The sequence below is a fragment of the Calidris pugnax genome, unplaced genomic scaffold (genome assembly GCF_001431845.1).
Source record: "Calidris pugnax isolate Ruff unplaced genomic scaffold, ASM143184v1 scaffold11, whole genome shotgun sequence".
Taxonomy (NCBI): Eukaryota; Metazoa; Chordata; class Aves; order Charadriiformes; family Scolopacidae; genus Calidris; species Calidris pugnax.
In genome coordinates, this window is record NW_015090803.1 from 13,661,358 (window position 1) to 13,687,829 (window position 26,472).

The window sequence follows — 26,472 nt, forward strand, 5'->3', positions numbered from 1 at the left end:
GTCAACAAGATACGTATGTTCATGGGCTTAATGAGATCATAGACACTGTGGAAGTGATACTGAGCAATATCTGGGCTCCTGATATGGGTGGACAGAGGGTGGATCACACTTCCAAAGCCTGTTTGGGGAAGGAGTCAATCCTACCAGTAGCATACCCATATGTCTTGGTTGACAAAGGGCAGTTCCAGAATACAGATCTGTATCACCATGCCCCAAATAAATTCTGGTCATTCAAGTTTGCATCAAAGACAAGGAACTCCATGTCTTTCATCTGGGCTAGAGGACTCATCTACCTCTTTCAAGCCCTAGGAAGAAAACCCCTTCTGCATCACATCAGAGGATTTGATTCTAGCCTGGTTCTAGCCTTGGTCCCAGCCCGTGCACCAGCTTGTGTGACCCTATGTCTCACATGCAGCCACTGTCCCCAGTATCAGGGGGGTGTACTGCTCATGCAACACGACGGGGAGAGGAACAACTTACATCTCCCAAATTAAGCTTTTCATCCCTTACATCTTCCTATTATCCTTAATAATAATAAACAAATTTTTATTAGTACAATGCATTGGATGTACCGTCACGAAACAAAACCCCATTGCATGAGACACTGCAAAGAAGGAATAAAAGGATGGTTCCTGTCTACATGCTCTGTGGCGACTTGGGGAATGACTGGCAGAAGCCATTAGAAGCAATCTCAGAAGCAATCTTAGCAGTATAGGAATTTAACTACTGTCCAGTTTTGTGGGAGGCAATATAGTGAAATATAAGTGTAATAAAAGATTTCAAGGAGACTGATGAAGTAGTTTTGTAACTGTTTATGAGAATATCCTACAAGTATGAACATTATCACCAGAAAAAGCAGAAAATCTGTACCCTGTATCATGCTCTGGAAAATGAAATTCTTAGAATCATTCTGAGACTGACATTGCAATAATAAAATAAAAGGCAGAAGTTTGGAAATCACTTTAGCTGGTTGGAATGGTAGTATATTCTATATTTCACAGACACGCTACAGACAGAATTCACAAAATTTAGACATTGCTGGGTTGTGACTTCCAACAGAGAAGGTCAAAGGTAACACAAGAACTTCTCTGAGTGACAGACAGAAAGATGGTTTTGCCTATAGAGAGTAGCAGTACAAATGGCTTGGGTTTTGGTAAGACTGAGCTTGAACTAAAGGCAGATTTCCTCAATTAGTGTATCGTACAGTTACTATAACTTTTCACAATGCACAGAGGCAACTGAACAGAGAAGTAATTGGCAGACAAACAATAATTGAATTTGCATTGTGGATGAACTGTCCTCTAGACAGACACAAAGAAGTTAGGAGAAAGGACCGAGAACAAAAGCAGAAAGCCATGGAATCACTGAAGAAAACTTAAGAAGGAAAATGTTGATTCTTCAAAAAGACAAGTTAAAGGAGCTACTTAAAATGTTGGGTGCAGGCCAGTGACTACAAGCACAGAAGCCAGGGAAGGATGAATTTTCAAGATAAAGATCATGAAGGTCAATAAAAGTGGATGACACACAAGCTAAGGAAAATGAGGGTGAAATATAGACTCAGAGCTTTGGGCTAGGCAGGGTTTTCGCTACGAATGGCTTCAGAGGAAAAGAGGGCTAAGATGATGTTTTGGAGAGGGTCTAGAGCTGAATCAGAGGACACAGAGGACACAGAGGACAGCAATCTGTACACTCAATGGTCTTGGGAATAGGGAGGGATTAAGGAGAGAGGATGATAGAGAGCGAGTTCAACAGTACATTTTCGTTTCAATGAAATTTGATTGTATCACAATCATATAAAAGCCTCTTGTGAGAAGAATGAGAGGTTAAATAGATGAATAAGGGAAGAGTATCCCTTGTGTCCCATGTAGGTTAGAAGATGAAAAAGAGTGATACCCTAGTGACAACCAAAAAAGTTTGAGAAGAAGAGCAGATGAGGAGGAACTTTGTGATCAGAAGCATAGGGTAGAGCTGTGGGAGGAAAAGGGGAGTTAGGGCTGCTGTGAAAAATTTGGTGAGGGGCCAAATTATGACTCCAAGAGAGAAATGTGAAAGAAAAAGGAGAGGGGGAAGTATTTTCAGTATTGGAAAATTATTTCCACTGTTTGGTACTGTTGGAAAAGTATTTCCAATACTTTGAAGTTCTTAAATTTGCTTTGCAAGACCACAAAAATAATTTTCTGGGTTTGTTCTGTGAATTTTTAAAGAGGGGCCAACAAATGAACTTGACAAAAAGGAAGTCAAAATTAAGAAACAAAGAACATGTTTTCCCTTTCAGGGGCAGCTAGTACATCTTAACAGTGGCCCATCTGATGGTACAGGGTGAAAATGAAATCACTGCCTTCTTGATCAGTTGGAAATCACAGGGTCTTTAAGCTCTTTTACCAAAACATAATCTTTTTGTAGACGTCCTTCACTTTGACATTTTTCAGAAGGAAAATTTCTTTTAAGAGAGAGGGGAAAAAAACCATTCCAAATAGTCTGACAACCAAGGCATTAACTTCAGATGTGATGAGGTCAGGTTCAAGTAAGATTTGTAAGAATGGGGAACAAGAAATTGTTTTTGATCATTTGTGGATGGGATTTTTCACTTAAGGTTTAACTGCTTCCTAGAATGATATCCACACTATGAGGCTAGAGATGAACATTGTCATGAAAGGGTTTGAAACACATACTTAGTTGTTTTCTTGGAAACTTTCAAATAGTTTTGGTCATATTCCAGTGTAGAAGAAAATCACATGTCAAAACCACGGACAGTTGCTACTTACTGGAACTGCTGTCTTTAGTCATCTCTACTTAGTAATGCACACCCTGCACAGGATGGAGAAAGCAGCAGAGAGCAGTCAATTTACTGACAGGGAGAAAAGATCAAATAAGCTGCATCTTCCCTTCAGCCCATCGCCTTTTATCATCTGATATGCATGTACACTCCTATGTATGACACAAGAGAAAGGCATCCCAGCCATAGCTATTTTCAACCTGCTATATACTATGATGTAATTTGTTTGGTTTCATGTTTCAAGAATATTTTATGAATTAATAATTTTGGTAACTTCATTTTAACACCTGATAAAAATACGACTAGAATGCTTGTGGTAGGTAAACATGAATCAACTAATGAAATACTTTGAAAGCTTATTTTGTTTCAAGGCATAACAACTCATGAAAGTACTTGCATATAGTCTTAAAGATTTGATTGCTTAATTAGTTTAAATGTAGTCACAGCATCTAAGATCAGATCCTGCCACATTTCCTCGCTTTCACAAACTCTTTTAACAATGACTTTCACAAGAAGCTACTATTTCGTATGAGTAACAACACTACATCTTAACCATGCACGGTGTGCAGAACTGAAAGCTGCATTAGCTAATGACACAAATGATAGATTTACTTCTAAATCCTGACCCCAGTATATGAGATCACAGAACAAAGACCCCACTTTGCATGAAAAAATATACAAATATGTCAAACATGGTAAGTCACTCTACAGCTGAGCATTTCTCTTGTACTGCCTGTAAGAAATAATTAATGTTTAGGAGTTTGAAGTCTGATGGATTCCCTCACACTGGGTAAAAACTTATTCTTCAAGAAGCTGCGCTGATTTAATGAGATTACTGGTGGCCCAAGCAACACTGCTAATACCACATAATCATGAGTCATAGACCTCCCTGAACTTTTTCATTAGATATCTATTTTTGAGACATTTATGTTTTCATAGTTTCAAACGTCTCTCCACAAGACTAAAAGCTGACTTTAAAAAAGTAATAAAATACTCAGAGCTGGGGCTCCAACAACATCCAGTAACAAGAAACCTCATAAGATCTTGCAGCACTGAGCACAGTGCTATTCAGCATAATTCAGGATTTCAAAATCTGACTCATGCCAGATTTTTCTATTTTTCTTCAAAATTACTGGAGCTTTATTTGCTAGAATGTATTTTCTACGAAAAACGCTTGTTCCTTTCATTCAATTACTTTATGGGGAAAGTGTAGCACGGGTACACAAAATCATTAGGATTAAAAAATATCTCCAAAGACTTACTGGTGCGAAAGCATGAGTACATCTAGGCATGCCCTGGAGGTACCCACACAAACTTACCCTGAGACACAGGTGCGTGAGCACATGCAGAACCTCACAATACCTCTATGCAGTCCTGATTATGCCTGAAAGAAGAAAAACCCTCCCATTTCTTTTTCTTCTTTAAGTATTAAAAGAAGAATAGTGGAGGTCTCATTAGCTAAGCTGGCTAAAGAAAGCATGAATAAGAACTGTGTAGCTGAAAGGCCTCTGTTTCTGCTGTTCTTGAAACAACACTTCTGTCTGATTCTGGATAATGGGCTTTTAATAAAAATATCCACCAAAGGAAAACAATTAAACAATACATAAAGCACCAGGGTGCAATCTAGTGGTTCTGTTACAGTCTGGAGCTGTTCCAGCAGAGAACATGTGGATATTTTTTACAGGCTACAGTGTAGTTCTCAAAAGTTATTATAAAGCAACAAAATTTAAATTGGGGCTGGACATCTACACAATCACTCAGTGTTGCTGTAGGACTTCCAATTCAGACCTGAAATTTATCTCGATCTAAATGCCGCAGATATTTTGATTTCGAGGATAAAAATATCTTCTGTACCGTTGCTTCTGTTTAATTTCTTCCAGGAAATTTCTGGTGCTATTTCTCACCTTTCCATCAAAGTATTTGACAATACAGCAGTTCTTTATCCATACACCTCTATTCTTTCATCTTTCTGACTTGACAAAAATTGGAAATCGGTTATATTGGAAAAGAGCTCAGGTACTTTTCAGTACTTTGAAACTACAGACCATGTATGGCTTGCTTGGGATTTTAATCAAATAGTTTTTAACCTGAACCACATAAACCTGACACATGCCATATTTTATTATCCTTTCTCCTCCACCCCCTACTTTACCATGTCAATGAAAGAAACTGTGCATCTGTAGAAAAGTAAGCCGACACTAATTAATTTCTGTAATGAAAGGCTCCATTTCTGTAGCTCCAGTGAATGAGAGTCATATACAGTTTTAAAAATCCTGGTACAGTAAAAGTGAAAATTTAGGGTAGCTTGGTGAGAAGTTAGATTTTCCAAATAAAAATAAACAAGTAGGAAGAACAAGAGGTCACAGGTTATAAACAGTGTTGCCAGTTTTAGTTTTATGGTGAACTTTGAAGTATAACAAAATGTTGAAAAGCTGTTTATACCACTGCTTCAAATGCTTTTAACTCTGCTTCTCCATTTCCTAAGGACTCTGTCCCTATCCCCATGATACTAAACATCTGAATGCTCAGAACATTTGTCAAGAAAAAAAGCATGAAAATTCACCATTATTACAAAAACATCACCACCACACTCAAAAAAAACATTCAAAAGCCGCAAATCCTCAGGACTATAGAATATTTACATATGAAACCTATACACTAAGCAGATTTAGAAAATATTATTCCCAGCAAACTTCTACCTTCTTCAAAATTCTTCAAAAGGAATTTCTCAGGCACTCTTAAATCATCTTTTTATAGCCTTTTTATACCTGTCTTTGAATTCTCCTAAGACATTTTCTGTGGCAGAAGGGAAAAGAAAGATCTCTCTCTGGTTGAAATGCTCATCTTTTAAAGACTTTTGGAAGAAGTGGACAAAATCGGAAATGAAAAACTGATTGAAACTGTAACTTATGACTCCACAGAATGCTGTGGGTGACTGAAAGTAAACTATATACATCCATACAGGAATCATTGTCTAGATTTCCTAGAGCTTCTGTAAGTGTGTTCTATTTAGCTATTTTTTTCTTCATAAGAGTCAAATTATGCCCACGACAATGCTGCAGGATTGCAGATAATTAAGACTCTCAATAATGTCCCTCTGCATTTGGGTAAATCGTTATCTGCCTCTCATACATATGAATCAGCGATTTTGCCTTCCTCTTTATGCAGTGAAATGCTGAACACATTGCTGTCAGCAAACAGACAAGTCAGATAAAGAGAGCTGGAATAATCTTTACCAGAAAAACAAAATATTAAGAGTTAAATAATTTATTTCTGTTAGTAAAGATAAACATGGCATTTTGCTAATCAGAAGCTATTGCCAATGGTGTTTACAAATAACACAATAGATCAAAGTTCAGAAGATGTTAGTTCTGTGTACTTCTAGTTCTTTTATTGACTCTTGAGGCTGAGCAGCTAACTTGGCTTTTTGATTTCCTGTCCCACATTTTTGCCTTTTTATCTCCTCATTTAAATCAGAAACTGAGTCTTACCATATTAGCTAGACCCAGTCTAGCATAATACAGACTCAGCAGCAGCCTCTGGACGTTACAGACATGAAAAATAATAACATTAAGTCATGGGTATTAATAAGAATTATTGTTTAAAGAACTTTTTTCTCAAAAGCTATTCTTGGTGGAATTCATTAAACATTATGACAATATATCATTGTTCTATGACTCACTGTAGTTAGGTACAGCAAGGAAAAATGTTGATTTTTGTCTCCTACATCCTTTTGCTATGTTGATCAGAAACCAAGGTTTCTACTCAGTCAGAGAGTTACACAGTATTGCAGAACAGTGATGTCAAAGAAAGCAATAATAATATTCAAAATAATATAAATCGATGGTTCGCCCTCATGTGGTGTATTTAGTTCATTTCTAGAAAACAGTAGAAGTTCAGAGATGAGCAATTAAAATGTTTTGGCAACTGGATACATTTCTAAATGAAAAGAGATTGAAAAGACCAGAAATACTGTATTTTGACAGAACGGAAATAGGAAAGAACATGACACAATAATAAATACGGGTAGGCAAGAATGTGCAGTTCATCTACCCATGTAATACATGGACAAATGGATGTTTAACAAAAGTGGAAGACCAGTGATTAGAGCTAAACAAAAGAATTTTTGTTTTTCAGACACACATACTTCAGACCATGAAACTCAATACCAAGAGGATACACAAAACTTATGAAAGTTGTTATCTTCAATTCCTGAGTGAACAAAAAGTTATAAAAGTAAAATTTACAGGGAAATTAATATATATAAATATATATCATCTATGTATACTTTTATGAAAAAGCATAAGGAAAACACAGCAATATTTTCTCTGAGTGTTCTATGTATGAAACTGTAACCTAAAAAGTAAAAATATATCATAGCCAGTACCTATGCTGTAACTGTTAACAATGAGAATATATTTGAAAAACAACAGAAACACATTTACAAAGACTTTCATATGAAATGCCAAAACTAAATGTCCTCAGATCAGGAAATAAAAAAAGGAAAAGGCTGGTATACATCAATGCAATCTCTCAAATAACCTTAACTATTCCCCTTAAGGCCACAGGTCTACAATGAATATTCCTTAATATTTTTGATCCATGATTAGCATAAAGAGAGTTGTAAACATTTTTATTTTCTCCCAAAATAAGCACTGGGGACTTAAGAGTGAAGATCTTATGCTCACCTTCATTTTCTTTCATTTTTACACTTTAACATATGTGGTTTCAATTATGATTTTAATTTTGAATTCTCTTTGTTTGAAACTATTATTTTGGGGTAATTATAAATTTTTTGCTGTATTTTGAATTAAATCATGGATGTAGTTCTTCCTTTAACTCCACCTTAAAGTCACCTATGTCTTTTGAATTTGCTCACCTTCTAAAATTAAAATCATACATATGACTGCTAAAAATTGAACTCAAAGATAATATTATCATGAGCTATTTCTAATCATTCCAAGAAACACACACACACACACGTTTCATTTTATGTAAGCTTTTATGGCCAGGTTCATTGATATGCTGTGGCTGTTTTATGCTACTCTGGAGTAGAGCAGAGCAGCCAGAGCACACTGGCTGCTTAAACTAAATTTACAGCTCCTTTGTTGAATAAAAGCAGTGCAAAGCAGTTGGAAGGCACACCCCAGTTTCCTTCTGTCTCTTGCTTCTCTCTTCCTCTTCTGAATGCTCACATTTGTTCCCACTGCCTCCTACCTCTTCTATATTCTGCCCTATGGAAAGACATCTCTCCTGTCCTCTGTCAACTCCAAGTACAAACATACAGGTGTGCATGTACAACACAGACCTGAGCCTCTATCTGCTGCCTGCTTTACTGAGCACATGTGGTATAACATGGAGCTTACGAAAATAATTATTTGAACGCTAGTAGTCGACCATTGCTCTTATTTTTTCTATAACTGTTGGCAGAAGACAGTGGATTACATCCTCATAAACTTGAGTGTAGAATCATCCTGTTAGAAAATAGCCACCATCTTCTATTTTATTCAAAGAGATTAAAGCAAATTTAACCTGAATAGGTGGAAGTAAATGATGAAACAAAACTCTCTAGAGGGAAAGATTCATCAGGTCTGGAAAATAATGGAAAAGAGCTGTGCTTTTTTGTTTTCATAAGGGAAAAGAAGACATGCCTGCCCTTTGGAAGAAGGACATTCTTTCAAAGATTTTTTGTAGCAAAACCAGTTGCTTAACTATGATAAACATCAAACAAAACTTTTCTGGCAAAATTAAAAGCTATAGTGATTTGATTACTGCACTTTTCCATTCTACAGAAGCTTCTCTCCTATATTCTGTACTACCTCCTTGAAGTAACACAAGCAAATTTATTTTCTTAGTAGAAATAGGAAAGGAAAACATATTCTTCAATACTCAAAAGAGTAGTCTTCATCTTCAAACTGGCTACAGCCATTTAAGTTTGATTTTGCATTAGAAAGAGTTAGTTTCAAGGTACAATAAAGACCCTTCATGTAGCACTGAAATCAAAATGGCACACACAAAGCAGCACCGTAATTGTTCCTGTTTCCTACTGGAGTCTCACTGGAGCCGCTCTCTCAGAAAGCCTTTGAAGTGATTATTCTGTGCTATGCCTCTAACGCATCTTCAAATTTTCTTCATTTTGATACATGAAAGAAGATTTTCCTGAAGAAATAGAAATATTTTCTCAGCCAGTTTGGAGGAAGAGTGATATGGAATGTCATTCAGTCCCAACAAGATTTACTTAAAATGTAATAAACTACTTTTGTAGTGATTTATGCAGTAGAAAATAACTAATATTCAGCTACCTGAATGTATATGAAGGGGTGTATGTAAATGCTTATACTGATTTACAAAAAGATTCTGGCCTAAGAAAAATATACCTCATATCAAATACATCATCATATATAACACTTGATTATGGGAATATCTCTAAAGGCAGAAAAAAAGCCTGACTTCATTGTGGGGGAAATACAAGCACGGGGGTCATGGATGGGAAAAAGCTCAAACAGCATGTTGCTGTGGTATGAGACTAGCACAGTACAGACTAGAAGAAAACAAACAGCAAAGTGGAGTCAAAAACTCAACTCGGAAAACCTTGGTCTCTATTTCTGTGGACATCATCGTTCAGAAGGATCTCTGCTGTGAAATTTGACAGTCAATCAAGTAGTAACAAGCTACCCAGTCACGGCTGCTGACACTTCAAATATGTGCTTGGTGCAATTCTAGGAAGAAACTAGAGCTCTGCTGGTGAGAAAGTGAAGGTTATGTGTACCCCCTAGGGAGCTTCGGATGATTTTAATGAAAATTTTTCAGTTCCTGGGAACTCAAAGGATTAAGCTCATAAGGCAGCCAGAAACAGGAACCAAACAGTCTCCACCCATCAGCAAACTTATTGACACCTTTGTTATTCACCCACACCCTCTTCTGCCTTCTCTAGGGACTGAATACTGCATAACCTCTCTGTCTACTGGGGAGCAGGTATGAAAAGAAAATTTCTCCATTTTGTCCCTTATTTTTCTCTTAAAATTGAGGAAGTCCAACATTTTTCTCACCCCTTAGTTATGATCTTCCTTGTAACTCTGTCTCTAAAATAAATTTATTGGAAAAAAAAATCAAGCCCATTTTCCTATGTACAAAATTCACTGTTACAGGTCAAAATTCCAGAGCAACAGTTGACTTGCTGGGTTTTTTGAGCAACTCTTCTTTTGCTTTTCTCCAAGACTGTACCTTCCTTTCTATCTATGGCTAAAGGACTGAACTGTAGGTCTCTCTTTCCTGACTCCTGGCCAAACTGAGAACAACGTGTGACATTTTGGATAATAGCAGGGATGGTTCCTTGTCCACAGATTAAATGTCTCTTTACTAGGAGTTGTAATTTTACCTACCATTCAGATATGATCTGTAGAAAACAGCTACCTGGTCTATCCTACATAATTTACAGATACTTGTCTTCCCTTTTCAAAGTTCCATGCTGTTTGCTTCATTGACCCCCACTCAAAATTGTCATACCAGTCATACCAAATCTGTACCAATAAGCCATACAGAAGGCACAGAGACTGTGCCTAGGCAAAAAGGGGCTTCGGGTGTAGGGAAACATTTTCTGTCATTCCTACTCTTTTGGATGAAAACAGCAGCATCTATTGTAATCAGTCAACCACATTATATTTCTTAAAAAAATAAAAAGACAATTAACTATTTAACACAATGTATAACCTTCACATTAATAAAACCATTAATGGCAAGGATAAAAGGATGCATTTAAAAGAGTACCATTACATTTTACACCATCAGCAATTCTTTTAAGGGAGATCACAAACTTTACTTTGAATTTATCTGCATTTAAAAATATATATAATTAAGCATTTATTTAGTGGTACGTTTGCAAATGATTTTCATTTTCTGGAACAGTGTTGCTTTGCTCAGGCACAGAGATTGAAATTCCCTCTACATCTGAAGCAGAGTAATAGGTACAATAGCAAAATTATCTGCTCCAAACTATTTGCTGGTATGCTTAAACTATGACTGCAAAGTACATATTTGAAAAGGTAGTATTAAGCCCAGGTATTTGTTGTTAGGATAGCAGGGGAACCAATTACAGTTGCAGTCTCGGTTAAGTGAGTCTTCCCTTCAATAAGCTGGGACCATCACTCTCCGATGTGTTATCTTTATTGGGAAAGGTTGGGTCCAAACCAAGAATCCTGGAGTAGTTGTACCAGATATGTGACTATCAGACACCAGTGATTTGAACCATCCAGTCCCCTAACTTCCATAAAATCTTATCAAAGAATAAGACAGATTTCAGAAAGAGCTTGAGGCAATGCTGAGGTGTAGAAAATTTGGAACCTCTCACTGACTCTTTGTTGAGACTCTTAAATACAAGCAAATGTTGTATATGGAATTAAAACCTTTTCCACAATAACAGTGTGATATTGTAAATGTGTAAAGCTGTTTCTGTGTCTAGGGCTTAGACTTTGAATTCAGGTTTGTTGTTTATAAGATCCTGTGCATATTATTTCATGTACTGCACAGGAGTCCTTCAGAAAACAAAAAAAAAAACTCAAACCAACAAAAAAGAATGAGTTTTATACTTGTTTTGAGGTATTTTCTATAGAATATAGTCAAAAGCTTTATAAGATAAATGGACTACTTCAAACTAAGTCTTGGAAGTGCTCGGAGATACACATTAGTTGTTTCATTGCCTTTCTCGCATATCAGCTTCCGCTAAGTGAAACCTCTTTTCAAACACATAGCATTTGCCCAGTCTTGAGAGGTGAGTGCCCACTAAACCCTTCCACTGGGCTGCTTTACAATGAAAGGAAATGGTGTACGTAAGAGAGGACTACTGAAAGTCTAAAAGATTGTGTTCTGAGCAGGTTTTATCTCCTCTGGTTCCATGAAAATAAGATTAAAGATTATGACACATCAGCTATGAAAGAACAAAATTTAACTTAGAATGGGCTATTGAAAACAAAGGAGCATGCAACACTTCCTATCATTCCTACTGAGGCATTTCACAATTATTTACTTTTAAGTAAATAACACTTTAGTGCAATTCATAGAAAAATCCAGTTAGTCAAATCTGTGAGCATCATGATGAGACTTTAAAGTGAACGAGGAATGTTGAATGGACCATACTTTGTATTGCTCTACTTGCCTGTAACTGCAATCAACTGGAATGTAAAAAGTCATTTTCTTCTTCCTGGTACGAACATTTACATTTAAATTTTGTAGGTAGAGAAGTGAGCAAGCTCAAATTCATTTTACCAGCGTGACAGAATAATGATGAAATGAGCAACCGATTGAATCATTGGACTTTTTTTGTTGTTGTTGATTCTGAGTGGATGATCACAAAATAGAATTATCCATTTTTATTATTTAATAAGATTTCATGTACTGGGATATCAGGATTAAGTTAGTTTCACCATGGGTCATTCTCCTGTCATTCAAGATTGCATTAGCTCTTATTCATGTGCTTATATTCTACAACCAGTTTTCATAACTTTAAAAGAAAAAGGTACCAACCTGAATGCTGTGAGATACTCAACATCACCCATAGGAGGATCCAAGCCACCTGTCCAAGCAATATTTATGTTATACCCTTCACCAGGGCCACTTCCAACCTGAAAAACAGGAATAAAATTCCAAAAGGATTGAAGAGGAGGAAAAAGGAGGAGGAAAATAGAGAGGGAAAGGAAGAAAAAAAAAAAAAAGAAGAAAAAGATTTCCTCAAGCGTGCTTTAGAAACAAACATCAAACAACATGTCAGATCAGCCCAGCCTTGTTTGACAAGGACTGCTCTGGGTTATGCACTTGTTCTCCACTGTTCCCCTGCTCCCAGTGGACAATTTGGTAATCTGGTGTAATTTAAAGAACCAGAGAAGGACAAGAAAATTAGGGGTAATCATGCAATGCAATTACCTGAAAGATACAAATAAAAATGGGGCTCTAAAGAAATAAACCTAACCTCATTTGGGGCTCCACTGCCGGGGAAGAAGTTGCCTTCATCATAGCGATGGAGGGAAACATACAGGATGCTGGGGTCAGCATAAAAAGCCTGCTGTGTACCGTTGCCATGGTGAACATCCTAAAGGAGAAAGAAAACAGATGACAAAAGTAATAATGTCCAACTCAGTGTAGAGAGCTCAGTTCTGCTTTCTTTTACCCCCTCCCTCCCTATTTCTCTCCCTCTCCCTTGCCCTCCTTTTGTCTTTCCCTTTCCCCCTCCCTTCACCACCCCATACTTCCTGAACTTTCAGGCAAATTACTCTTTAATGCACTCATTTTTTAAACTGGCTTCTAAAAATCAGGAAACCATAGCGAGCGTGCCCTGGAGACTCCAGATGAGCAGTCATTGAGAAATCCCAGTCCTTTTGTACAATTAGATATTTATACACCGGCTCTTTGTACTCCTTGCTTCAGTGATGGAATCTAGCATCCTGTTTTATGGAGGAATTTTATGACTTATTAACTGCCAACAGTTCATAACCCCTCAGGCTTAATTAACTAGCCTCATTGGCCTCTGAAGAAAGACTAATGTTTAAACTACAAACTAGTATTTTGCAGAAGGATCTATGGTTTACAGAGCTTTTTCACAATTCTTGACAGAACACTAAACATAAGTGTATTCATTGATTTGCCAAGTTCCACTATTGAGGTCAAAGGCTCTGCGACCAGCTGAGTAAATTGGCTTTCTTGAAACATTCAGTTCAGTTAGCAGTCCCTCAGCAGTTAGATCCACATCAAAAGAGATGCCAGATGCGGAAAGGACTTCATACTTCATTTTTGCAAAATCATGACGGCAACAGTTGAAGACATAGGAATATGATCTCATTAGCTATTAAATCATCTGGCAGATAGGACGGTGCCTTCCACAATCAAGGAGTGACCTTGGCCAGTCTCCATATATCAAACATCATATAACGCCAGTGAAAAGAAATTCTGTCATTAAATAAAATATTGAAAAAGAAATGCTGACAGTATATCTATGTAACAAAGGCTGATGGTGTGGACTTTTCCTCTTTTTTAGTTTTGTTTTCACAATTATACTATTGTATTGTGTGGTTAGGCACAAGAAATTTTACATGTGAAAATGGAAAATCCACTTGCCTTTCAGCAAAAGAAAAGTGAGTCTTTTTTGTAAGTTTCTCCACTGGCATTTGTAGGAAGTTGAAAAAATACGGCTATTCTTTGTTCACCTCCTTTAATCTATCCTTTTGAAATTTCCAATTTAAAAAGAGAATTCAGAAAGAGGACAGACAAAGTACTCTGAATGGCAACGCTATCACCCAGACTGTATTTATTTTACAAACGCCAGGAGGTCTGAATCAAATTTAGTATCAGAGAAGCAATGGTCACATTTTCCTCAGGATACCTAGACTCCAGGAAGGTTCAAGTTAGATGTACATTGCCAATGGCACAGCAAGTGGTGCCCATTGCTTGCGCTCCATGCCAGCTGATGTAGCCCATGACTTTCAGCCACATTGTTCAGGACTCTCTACACTGATTGAGTCTTACTTGTACTGCATTGTGTTTGACTTGGACCTCCTCTGGGACTTCTGTGGGACAATATTATAATGGTTACTCAAAGTTAGCTTTCTCGTCTAAACTTTAATTCTACCATGGGTTACTCCGTTTTGAAGAGCTGTAACTTCTCTGGTTAGACAAAGGAATGTGTTGTTTAAGACTGCGGATGTTACCATGTGGGAAATGTGTTCATATTCTGCCCTTAGTAGATCAAATATATTCAGGGTATATGTCAGTTCAAAATGGAGATTTATTCAAATGGTGGAATGAGGAAAGAAAAGCTGACAGTGAAGTCTTTTATTTTAGTGTAGAAAAAAATGTAGGAGTGATTAAAAATTAAAAAGTTAAGCATTTATATGTGAACACATGTAGCAACTGTGAAGACTGCACCTAATTTGTAACGAGAGCGCAGTTTAATGTGTGGGACTGAATATGACTTTTTAACATTTACAGTGTATTAACATGTATAGCTGCCGACCAGCATGGGGTCCTGCTGTGCTAGTCACTATCAAAATATAACCTTAAAGGTTAATTTCAAGTCTAACATCTGTAATTCCACGCTCTTCTTCAGATGCCCAAAACTCTCTGTGGGTGGATATAAAGACACCACTATTAACTTCTTCATTCATTCAGTTTGGATTGTGATTTAATCCATAGTTTGCATAAGTAAGAAACTTTCCATATGAATTTTTGTAGACCATCGCACTGACCATGGAGCAGACGAGGGACTGGACTGCAACTGCTCCAGGAATGAAGTAATCTGTGTCAGACGTATATTTCTCCCTTTTCACCAGCTGAGTTATTCTGGCCAATGGGACAGAGTCAGAGAAAGGCTGAGCACTCTCTGTCTACTTTCCTGGGTAAGGACAGGCAGACTCAGAGGTAATCATTTGCACAGGTAATGATTTGCACGTTTAACCTCTCCTTGCAAAATTGAAGCTGAATTTCTAAGTGCTTATTGGCTGAGTATGTCAAATGGAAGTGATTTCCCTATAAGGTGAATGTAACACTTACAGTCAAACTTTGAATAGGTTTTTCTTATTAAAAAAAAAACAAGAATAAACATAAAGTTCACTTCTGGCCAGCATTTACCACAGTAAAACTCAATGAACTGTAAGATTCAAGTCAGCAAACAGATGTAACATACAGTGGAAGTGAATTTTTCAAAAACACTGGTTTCTTGCAGTTTATAATTCTGTTCCTAAGTGATAGTAGAACACTAAGAAATATTTGAAAAACATTCTAAGAATATCTAACCTACCCATATACTCATTCTACCACTCATTTTTCACTTGTCATTCCCTCTCCCACACTCCCCCTTTCTCTGCTTCTCTTCAACAGCCAGTACGCATGTTTAACTGAACAAAAGTGCTAGATGGTAAGGCCATGACTTCACAATAAGATTTAATTATGAGTGCAGATATGAACAAGATTTAGACTATTAAGCCCTGCACTTCAAAAACCCTTTAACATATTTTGTCTTTAAATCTTTTATCACCTGCAAAAATTAATTAAGTGCAGATGTAACAGGTTAGGTTTTGATGCCAGGGTTCATTTCCTGTCTATGCTTTGTCAGACACCCTATTACACCTCCTCATGAACTGTAGGAAAACAAAAATGGTGCTCATAAATCAGCATTCAACTTTCCTTGGGCTGTGCATTGGGCTGATCCTTTAAGTGCAAGGCAGAGCTCCAATTCATTATTCATGAAAATAATATAGACAACATGCCAAATGTCATCTGCATTTAAATAATCCATTTGTTAAACATATTAAGTATTGTGTAAGAATGCCTTCTATTAAAATACAAGACTAATCCAATGAAGTGGATTTTTAATCATGTAGCTTTCCTTCAGGGAACCATCAAAAGCTGGCATACATGACTTGAAAACTTCTTAGAGGGAATGACCTGTTGATTTGTTTAATAATATCAAAGTTACACAACAATTCGAATCATTGCTAGCTGGGGGAAGTGGCCAATTTGGTTACCAAAGCAACAACATTCTTTAGGGCACATCTGACTATTTAAAGTTTGTATTCTGCAGGGAAAAGTAAATTTGGGTTCTGTAGGGTTATTTTAACAGTGGAAGTATCAATTCATTTAAGGACCATAAAAGTTGCCCTGATCTGTGCCTTCTTCTCATTAAATTGCAGTTAACACCATTAAAGTGAAACATAGATGTTTATGGCTTCAATACTGCCATCCTGGCTTTAATGAGTTCCCAAAATCAGAGGAAATGCACACCTTTATTACTTGTAGGTATTAAAAGCAGGAAAGTCTGACATATACATACAAATTCATTATCTTTTATCTAGATGAAAGTGTGATGCTTGCCAAGAATACATACCAGATCTACAATCAATATCTTGCCTATATTTAGCTTGTCTCTCAAGTATTTGGCAGTAATTGCAATCGAATTAAAAAAGCAGAACCCCCTGTGGAATAGAGAAGAACAGAAATAAGAAAGCAAATCAGTCAGGAAAACAGCTATAAATAATGTTCAGAACATTTTAAAAAATGCTATATGATCTCTGAGGCCATAAATCTGCTTCTGGGAGTACCTAGAAAGCCTTTTCAGTCATCTGCTAACAATTACTGTTCTTCAGAGACATGCACAACGCAGGTGATTGCCAGTAACCTTAGTGCTCCAAGATGGGCAATATTCCCTGGTACTTACATGGCTGTTGATTCTTCAGCATGATGGCCTGGGGGCCTTACAACAGCAAAGCCATTCTGTAAGAACAAGATAGGTTTTCAATTATCAGCTTAAAAAAATACTTGACTCAGTGCAAAACAGAGCAGCAGGCAGACTGGATTGAAATCTATTAGAGGCTCTTGAGCACTTTTTCTGTCCAATCACCCTTTCATAGTACTGCCAGAAATAATATATTTGAGAACAGTGGCATATAAACTTATATAAATACACACATGCACACATGTACATACACACAGAACATGATCTAAAGAGGAGGAAAAAGGCAGGATGAGAAAGCTGTTGTTATCAATTCTGCTGTCTAGAATTCATATTTAAAAGGAAGCAGAGACCACTGATCCATTTTTGATCTAAGTTAATGTAATTTTATGTCACTCCAGCTTGAGATGCTTCAAAATAAAAGTAGCTTGAGGTAGAGATTTTACATGATTAGTCAGTGTTGACCCTACCGTCTGTATGGACTAAATGATAAATTCAGACACACACACACATGTAATTCCTAACAGTAAAAAGGACGAAATGAATATCCCATATTTCTGCAAAACATAAATTAAACTTGGGAACCTGCCACGCTCACAAGTTTAATACATTCCCTAAAGTCAATTTCTAGCATACTTTCTGGAATTGTAAATAATTTTCATAAAGTACAGCACTAGAATCAGTGATGATCAAGGAATTTTTTGCCTCTAGAGTCACTGCAGATACAAGAAAAATGAAATTTCCCTCCTTCTAGTGTGGGTAAGAAAAAGGGAAAATGTAGAAGTACTGGCAAGGTAGCTCTGTTCAGGAAGTCGGAGTATGTATTCAAGAAGCAGTGTCTCATAAGGGTGTGTATCGTATCGGATTTCTCTTAAAACAATCAGGCTCAGGAGTAACACCATTACTTCATCAAATTTGCTCTTTATTTCAACTACTCAAGTCACTTAGTTTCTTCTATTCAGCTATATATTTGACATCAAATTAATGACAATTAACACATACATAAAAATAAGCAGTTATAATCTGTGCATGAGTGTATCATCCAAACTTGTACTTTCAAGCAGCCTCACACAAATACCACGTGCATATAAATGACTGCAAGATCAGCCAAGCATTGTGTCAATGTTTCAGTCTATTCTCAGCTGAAGTTCAGATGATAATCACTGAACTTTCACTCACATGTGTGTAAATAAGGAGGTACACGTGGCAGTTAATGGAGTTACATTAGTGCCCGTGAAATCCCATGGATGCATGTTTGTGTGTTCCTGTGCAATTGTCTAAAATGTTGTTTCACTGGCATTAATTTTTAAACAAATACTACCAGTCTATCTCATATAATTTGTTGCTAAAGATAATCCAAGCAGCCAGCTGCAAAGTTTTATGGAGTGTGGCCAAAAGGACTTCAGCAAACTTAAACTCTAATGCAAAAGGAGTACATCTGTAAGAGTGGTTCTTCTGGCCACCACTTAAAGAATCTGGGGGATTTGACATCATGCCTTATTTCGCATTAAATTCCACATTAAAAAAAAAAAAAAGGCAAGCAAAACCAAAAAAACTAAAGACAGAACAAATATATACATTCATATTTCAGCAGGCGTTCCTGGGGATGGAATATAAATTGCCTATAGATCAAACACGCCACAAAAAAAGGGGCCTTGCTGACTTCACTAATCTCCAGAACCAAACCAGCTTTACACTCTTAGCTGAAACCCTATTCCTTATCTTTCTGAGCATTTTTTAACATTTCCTTTTCACACACAGTATTACTTAGAGAAGAATTCTGTGAAGAATTCTTTTGTAGAGCTTATGAAAAAACAAAGTATATGTATGCTGAGGAATGTACAGATAATGAACTGAAAATAGACTCAGAGAAGAGGATATTACTAGAGAGCATCACGCTACCTGCATTTTGTTCTCTTGATATTTGTAAGAATTTGGAAAAAGTCCATGCAAACCTCACAGCTGCCCCTGCTCAGCTCACAGCTCATTATTATCTAACTTTATCAGCATTCCCAAAAGATCAATATAATTAAGATTATTATCTCTGAGAGGATTTCGAGGGGCAATATAGAGACAGAAAAAAATCAACACTGCTCTTTTTGACAGCATGACAGTTACGGTATAGGCTTCCTTTTTCTCTTTCCTTTGATAAGACCGTTTGGAAGCTCTGTTTCGTTATAGCTTGCTAATTTCTGGTATCAGAGCTTAAGTTAACCATTACGGTTCTCCATGAGCATGCAGTATGTTCACATCAGTTTTGTGACCATTCTTTATATATTTTGACACTACAAGAGGTTCAGTATTCACATGGGAAACTTTCTTTTCCAAAAATACAATACTATTGTTATATTGATTATATAATCAAAGCATATAAGCATATAATGTAATCAAATTTTACCAGGCGCTGAAAACTAGTTACCATATAGTATTAACAGCAACTTCTGTGCAATTGATATAACACTTTGTTTCTTCTTTTTTCCAACTTTGTATGAACACAGTGTACATTAGCACAACGGAACGTGAATTCATTTATTTAGGCAATATTTAAATACCAGACAGCGAGCTCAGAACAGTAGACAGAAAGGCAAGAATCTGCTTTAAAGATAGAAAGACTAACACAGAGCAATATGTTGAAAATGAAGCCAACACACATAAATTCAAAGCATTTTTGTACAGAGCCTTATTTATACTAGGATACAGACACCTTTATGTGTAGACAGAACATTAAACTGACTGACAGACACGAACATTAGGAAAAGGATTCATGTCTGTGTCATTATACAATTACCTTTAGTTAAATTTGAGGAGAAAGAGTAAAGCCTGAATAGAGATTTTCTAAAACCTGTGCATATTTGAACAACGAACAAAAAGAAGTCTGCCCAAACTCAGCTTACAAAGAAGATCCGTTGCAGACAGACCCACTTGGTTGGATCTTTAATGAAAACTAAGAAAAAATATTATTCTTTTTCCACGGTAAGCTGAGCATTCTTTTCTTTCATGAGTCCAAATAAGTAGCTGGATTCTTGATTTCCAAAGAACAGAGGCCTACATCCTACTGTGGCCTTTTTGTCTTTGGTGGTACAGTTGAGTCTTTTCTGTGGTGTACTGGGTTAGTGTTGGGCATCTATTATACTTATACCTGAACCTTTCCCAGACAACCATTCAAGAGAATTCTTTAACACAGGTGGTTAGTCCAGGGCTTCGGACTGACTATCCACAGCAGAGTTCCACTGGTGTTTCTGTGCCACAAGTGGGTAAAACTAGACATAGGCAATTTTTCCCTAGAGCAACATGTGGTGGCTGTGGCAAGGCATAAATCACTCTTCCTTTTGGTTGTTAGTGAGGAGCTTGATCTGCCTAGATTCCAGGTGGACTAAAAGCAACCCAGTCAGTCCGGCAGTCCAGGCATGCTAAGAAGTAGTGCATATTGTCTTCAGCCTAATATTACTCTAGTAAAATCCTCTGTCTTTTTGCTGACTCCAGGAAAAGCTAGTGCCATGCAAGAAATAGCAATGAATCCCAGCAAGGTACTCCAAGAGCACTTACTGAAACAGTACAAGACTGAACATGGAGAGAATTTGTAAATATTCTTCCCATATCTCTTTGTGTATTTAGATTATGTGGTCCATAAAGTAGATACTGAGAGAAATCTTTTCAGTCTGAGTTTTGTAACAGTAGGTCTAGAGTCATGCTCTTCCTCGTTTCTTATTCAAATTTATGAATCTTTACTTATTTCCTGCAGAGTAGCAGTCCTTCAGTAGAGGACAAAACACCACCACTGGATCTCAAAATGAAAATAAGACTGTTTTATATCGAGTATAAAAATGGATTCCTTCCAGTTGAAAAGATAAGAAATTGAAGATCTTCTTGTATTTTAAGCTGTAAATGCCTGTATGAAAGAGCAATACCATCTATCCCAACTATTCAAGAGGCAATAGGCAAAAATTGAAACAGTGGAGGCTCCATCTAAATGTAAGAAAATGCTCTTTTACTGTGAGTCTGACCAACTCAGAGGGAGTCTCCATCCCTGGAAATACACAAAAGACTTATTTCCTGCAGAGTAGCAGTCCTTCAGTAGAGGACAAAACACCACCACTGGATCTCAAATTGAAAATAAGACTGTTTTATATCGAGTATAAAAATGGATTCCTTCCAGTTGAAAAGATAAGAAATTGAAGCTCTTATTGTATTTTAAGCTGTAAATGCCTGTATGAAAGAGCAATACCATCTATCCCAACTATTCAAGAGGCAATAGGCAAAAATTGAAACAGTGGAGGCTCCATCTAAATGTAAGAAAATGTTCTTTTACCGTGAGTCTCCATCCCTGGAAATACACAAAAGACACCTGGACATAGTCCTGGGTAACTAGCTCTAGGTGTCCCTGCTTGAGCACTGGGGTTGGACCTCCTGAGGTCACTTCCAACCTCAAGTGTTCTATGATTCTTTGATTCTATTTAGAAGTTCATAACCTCTGAAAAAAGGCTTTCAGGGAAATGAGAGTAATCCCTAGTGAGGAGCAAATTTCAAGTAGAACTTTGTTGCATGCACTAGCTATTTGCAGATGCACAGGTTGTTAAGGACAACTTTCTCAGGAGCCTCTCTGTATTTCACATGTAGAACAGGTACCTAACTCTGGATCTGGATTCCACACTTGAAGCTCATCATTCTCCTAAGGTCAGGTGTTAAAGTTTCTATTTTCTACACGTCTAAATCCCTTAGCCTATCTAGCCCTTAGGTCTTAAAATAAGCAGTGCTTAAACATGGCATTTTTGGACATTCACTTGTTTTTAATGGAAAGGTTTTATTTTTGCTTCGATGTGCACAGGCTTCAGAATGAAAAGCAAATCACTTCATTTCTATGTAGAAACTTCTTGAGTTATTATACAGAAGTGTATCCATTCCACTGTGAGAATTAATATTCCTTATCTTTTATATATATACAACTTTGTATCCTTAAAAACTAATATAAAACCCCATTTCTTTAAATTTGAAAGGTGCTCCATACAATGTATCTGAGAGGGTGTAACCCCTGAAGTGGCCTTAGTGTCATCTTTACCCCCGCTTAGTTAACTCCTACAGTAACAAACATCAGGGCTGATTTAAGTCTCGACTGCTTACAACCCCCTTGCAACTGGTACCCCGAAGGAGGTGATCGATAACCATATTCTTGCCATCATCTCTTATGCTGTGACATGATCCCAAGCCATGCCATCCAGCAGGGAGAGTAAGGCCAAGGGTGAGTGGCGTAAGGCGGAGGCAATCCTCAGGTACCCATTTAGGACAATTTTACAAGCTATTCATACTGCCAGAGCAGGAGCCAGTATCTGGCCCTGGGGGTCTACGAATGCAGTGAACAAGAACCCATGATTTAACAAAGCAGTATTAGCAGCACGTAGATTTGCCAAGAAAACAGTAATGGACATGAGGGAATACCATTTTGTCTTGCAGAGGAAGCTAATAGAAGCCAAGAACACAGAAATGGACGTTAAACATTTAACTCTGTGATGGAAACAAAGAGTTCCCTGTCTGCTTGCCTGAAGGTCTCAAAGGATAACACCAGAATATACACATGAAATGTTGGTGCTTGCAGGGTAACTTAGATGCAACCGTGATGGCCTGTTTAGCCACAACTAGTGTTAACTATATTGGGAAAGAAGGCAGACAAAAAGTTTTAAGAACAGAGTGGTCATGGAGATAAGCTATGTACCATACATATAATTAAAGTTGAACTGCTATATGAAATAATAACAGTCATTCAGCTATAAATATAACCATAATTGCTGGGATAAAGTCTGTAAGAGCTGGTTCCATATAAAATTTTGTAATTTTGTAACTTTGTAAAAGCAAAGAACACGAACTACTATCTCAAAGACTTCATTGGTAACTTTGATTGATGCTTTTTGTCAATCATATCTTTAACACCAGTAAAATAAGCATTTGTTACTGCTTCTTACACATTCTGCATTGTTAAAAATGCCACACATCGCTCAAAATTTTTTTTAAGGCAGAGGGAGGGTGTTACAAGGCTGAGGGTGAGACAGGGAGGTATAAACAAGAATAGGGCAGAGCCTGACAGAGCACTGTCCAGGAGGCACCTGTACACAAAACACTTCCAAGGAAAGGAGATTTTTGTAGGTAACCAGAGGAGCTGTGTGGGGTTTGGTGTTGTTCAGATGGGCATGGAAATCTGCTGGCCTGAAACTTTACTGGAGGTAGGTTACTGTGGGACTAGAAAGACATTTACTTTCAGATCTTTTTGTTAGTCTTTAGAAAGACACTTCATTTTAGTTTTTGTTCTAAGAAAACACAGCAGTAGAGCTGTGAAAGATGACTGAGTGGTTTTTGTACAGAACACTTTTATGACTAGAAAACTAAGAGCTTGGGGGGCAGAGGGGGTTGACTAAGCTAATTTTGCTTATTCATTAGATTAGTAGAGTTTACCATATGATGATTCCTCCATAGCCCTGTGTGACAAAGACCTTGAGAACAGTAATAACCGCCCTCATTTGGAATGAGAGTTTCAAGTTCAATGTAAGTTATCCACAGATCATACAAAGACATCAGAGCAGCAATAACCAAACACAGGAGGTTTATTTTGGTATTGATTCAACCTGACGTATCAGAAAGAACCATCCCAGGAACGTATCAGATTCTGGTTAGGAGGAAACTCATTTCAGCTGCTTTCATTCTGTTTAATGACCCCTAACTACCAACAGGCCAGCCCTACACGTGTGTGCCCTCATGCACATACATACATATGATAAGGCAGAGAAGGAGCTTGCACTTCACCCAATTCAGTTGAAGTGGATGTTCAAGACGGTCTCAGACCATGCTTTTAACTTATGTGATTTTTTTCTTGAGTGTTCATTTGCAAAAATGCTTCTTAATTCATTCAAACTTTTTTTCAAAATAGGGAGTAACCATACAGATATTATCAGCTCTTTATAGTTTATTGTGTAGGTCTCTTCTGTTTCAAATTAAAAATATATGGTGCTTATGTGTTTCTGCCATGGAAAAGAGTGCTACCATCACCAACATTGACATATTTAAAGGATATGAAAAGTAAACTAGACAGTAATCCTTATTATGGGCACTGTACCTAAAATAATTAATTCCAGCTTATATTATTACTGAATGGGGTCATCTGAGGCTGAAGAAAACCATTTCAGAAATTTGGATTTTCAGAAGTTCCATGATCTGTTCTGGCACTGAGTTGCCCATGATGGTGGAAAGTCATCTTCCATTGCAAAAAGAAGTTCTTGTTAGGTATACTCTTTTTAAACTATATTTTTCACTGATACTTTTTTTTTTTCCTGCCAGTCAGTTGTAAGATATTAAGGGACAGCCAGGTGAGTGTAAAATTTGTTATCATAAAAGAAGTTAAGACACATTTAGTGTTCACAAAACAGCACACAATAAAACAACCATTACAAGAACAAATAACATTTTGAAGGACATTATTCAACACAGTATAATTACTGCAAAATTGTGATACTACAATAATCAACTATCTGAATTCAACTTCTTAAAAATAGTAGAAATCATTTATTAAACACCTAATATAAGGTAACAGAAAAGTGGCAGCATCAGCATGTGTAATTTTGTTAACAAAATGGAAATACCAGCCACCTAACCTCTTTCAGAAAAAACAATAATTTGGCAAGCTAAGACCTAAAGGTGAGATTCTCTGCAGGCTCTAAGAGTGATAAATGAAATCTGAAACTCAAGAGAGACCACAGATGCAGAAACCCTCCTTTATTTCCCTCTAAGACTTGTCTAACGTGGGGTTTGGATGACCTCTGCACTCATCCAGCTCAGCAGCAGGAGGGCAGCGCCTGCTGCGCAGGACGGGGCGGGTGCAGGCAAGGGGAGAGTCTCTTTGTGCCCAGCTGCCTGGGGGGGAAGTAGCAGGGAGGGAAGGTGAACTGAGCTGAGCATCAGGGCCGATGTAAAGCAAGCAGCCAGGCTGGGAAATAAATGGGAAAGTAAGGCAGGACAGCATCTCCCAGTGCCACCAAGCTGTTAGACCACACGCTCCTGAAATCTGCCTCGATATTGCAGGGCAGCGACTGGGACGCTGTGAGTTGCAGAGGCAGAGCTGCCTTCGTGTCTTACAGGATGTGTCTCACACCCTGAGCCTCCAAATGTACCATTTTCTGTTGCAACATGATTCCAACACATCTCTATTTTCCTGTGGCAACATGAGAGAGGAAGGCGAGCCTTAGGAAACACTTCCAGGAAAGAAAGGCTCTGTCTGCAGATGCAGATCTTTTAAGGCTCTCTTTCTAATGGTACAATCATTAGGTAGAGGCTAGAGACAATTATTTCCAAGTTCACAAGATATACTACATACAAGAAATTATATGTAGGGCACTACTTGTATTTCTTCCCCAAGCCCCAAGGAATATAGCATAAGACTTCTGTTATCTGTTAAAAATACTTATGGGATATAGCTAATGACTGCAGTGGAATTACAGTCACCCAATTCTGACTACTCCACACTTCTAAAGATCCGTGATCAGCCAGCAGATTGTTAAAAAAGCCATCTACATCCATCATATGTGTAAATAAATTAATGAAAAAGCAAAAGCATTGCATTCGACTCAGTGTAACATTCCACATAATATCATATATTTCAATGGTATGAGTCTTTATTCTCTATTAAATATTATTCCAAAAATGTATCACATGGAACTCGATGAGTGTTCATTATTTTATTAAACAACCTCCCCAAATCTTTAATTTCAATTGTTATAATCAAGTAAAAACCATCCCCAGAGACGGGACAATTTGTCTTCATTTAAAAAAAACCAACCCTGCAGTAGTCTACTATTACAGCAGCAGTAGAATTTCAGTAAACCCTATTGTTTTGCATCCTTAGCACTGTCATATTGATGCTTTCCCCATTAGTCAAGGAGATCAAAGAAACCTGATGTCTCACAAGGGGTTTGAACTACAGGGAAGAGAACTCTTAGCTCCTGATCAGTTTTTGAACACTGTCCAAATCAGATGAACAAAATGTTGCTGTTCTCAGATGAGACCTGTGTGAAATGGGACTGATAGTCTCAGGAAATTCAGAATAAAGTAAAGAACCTTTTGCTTTGTGTGAGTTTGACTCATTCCCAGCTCTGTAGTGAATCTCTCAATTGTTCTGCAGACTTTCATAATTTATTTTGTAGTCTCAACCCTTGTCTTAGCAGCATGAACCTGTAGTTCCAACCTACTGCTATCATTCAATGCAACAGCAAGGGATATCAGTAGAGACCATGGAATAAGCATAAATATTGAAATGTCCTGTCCTTCCCAAAATGGACTTTAAATGTCAGATGCCGGTCAATACAGGGCAATTAACGTTTTTTAGTTTCTACACTGTAGCTAGGCAGCAAAGACATTTATCTTCAGGATTACAACTAATTTTTTTTTTATTTCATTGAATAAACATCCATAAAATAAACTATTATATTCATTTTAATTTTAGGAAAAT

At 37.3% G+C, this 26,472-nt stretch overlaps 1 protein-coding gene across 9 annotated transcripts in view; it reads right to left on the bottom strand.

Moving 5' to 3' along the window:
* HDAC9 (histone deacetylase 9) overlaps nt 1-26,472 on the bottom strand; it is a 479,210-nt gene that overhangs the window by 85,834 nt on the left and 366,904 nt on the right. For all 9 annotated transcript variants that reach the window (XM_014937804.1, XM_014937802.1, XM_014937807.1 and 6 more), the window contains 4 exons: nt 16,974-17,029; nt 16,644-16,731; nt 12,738-12,857; nt 12,296-12,393 (listed from right to left, as the gene is read on the bottom strand). In XM_014937804.1, the coding sequence (XP_014793290.1) occupies nt 12,296-12,393; nt 12,738-12,857; nt 16,644-16,731; nt 16,974-17,029 (362 nt within the window). The remainder of the gene's footprint in view (nt 1-12,295; nt 12,394-12,737; nt 12,858-16,643; nt 16,732-16,973; nt 17,030-26,472) is intronic.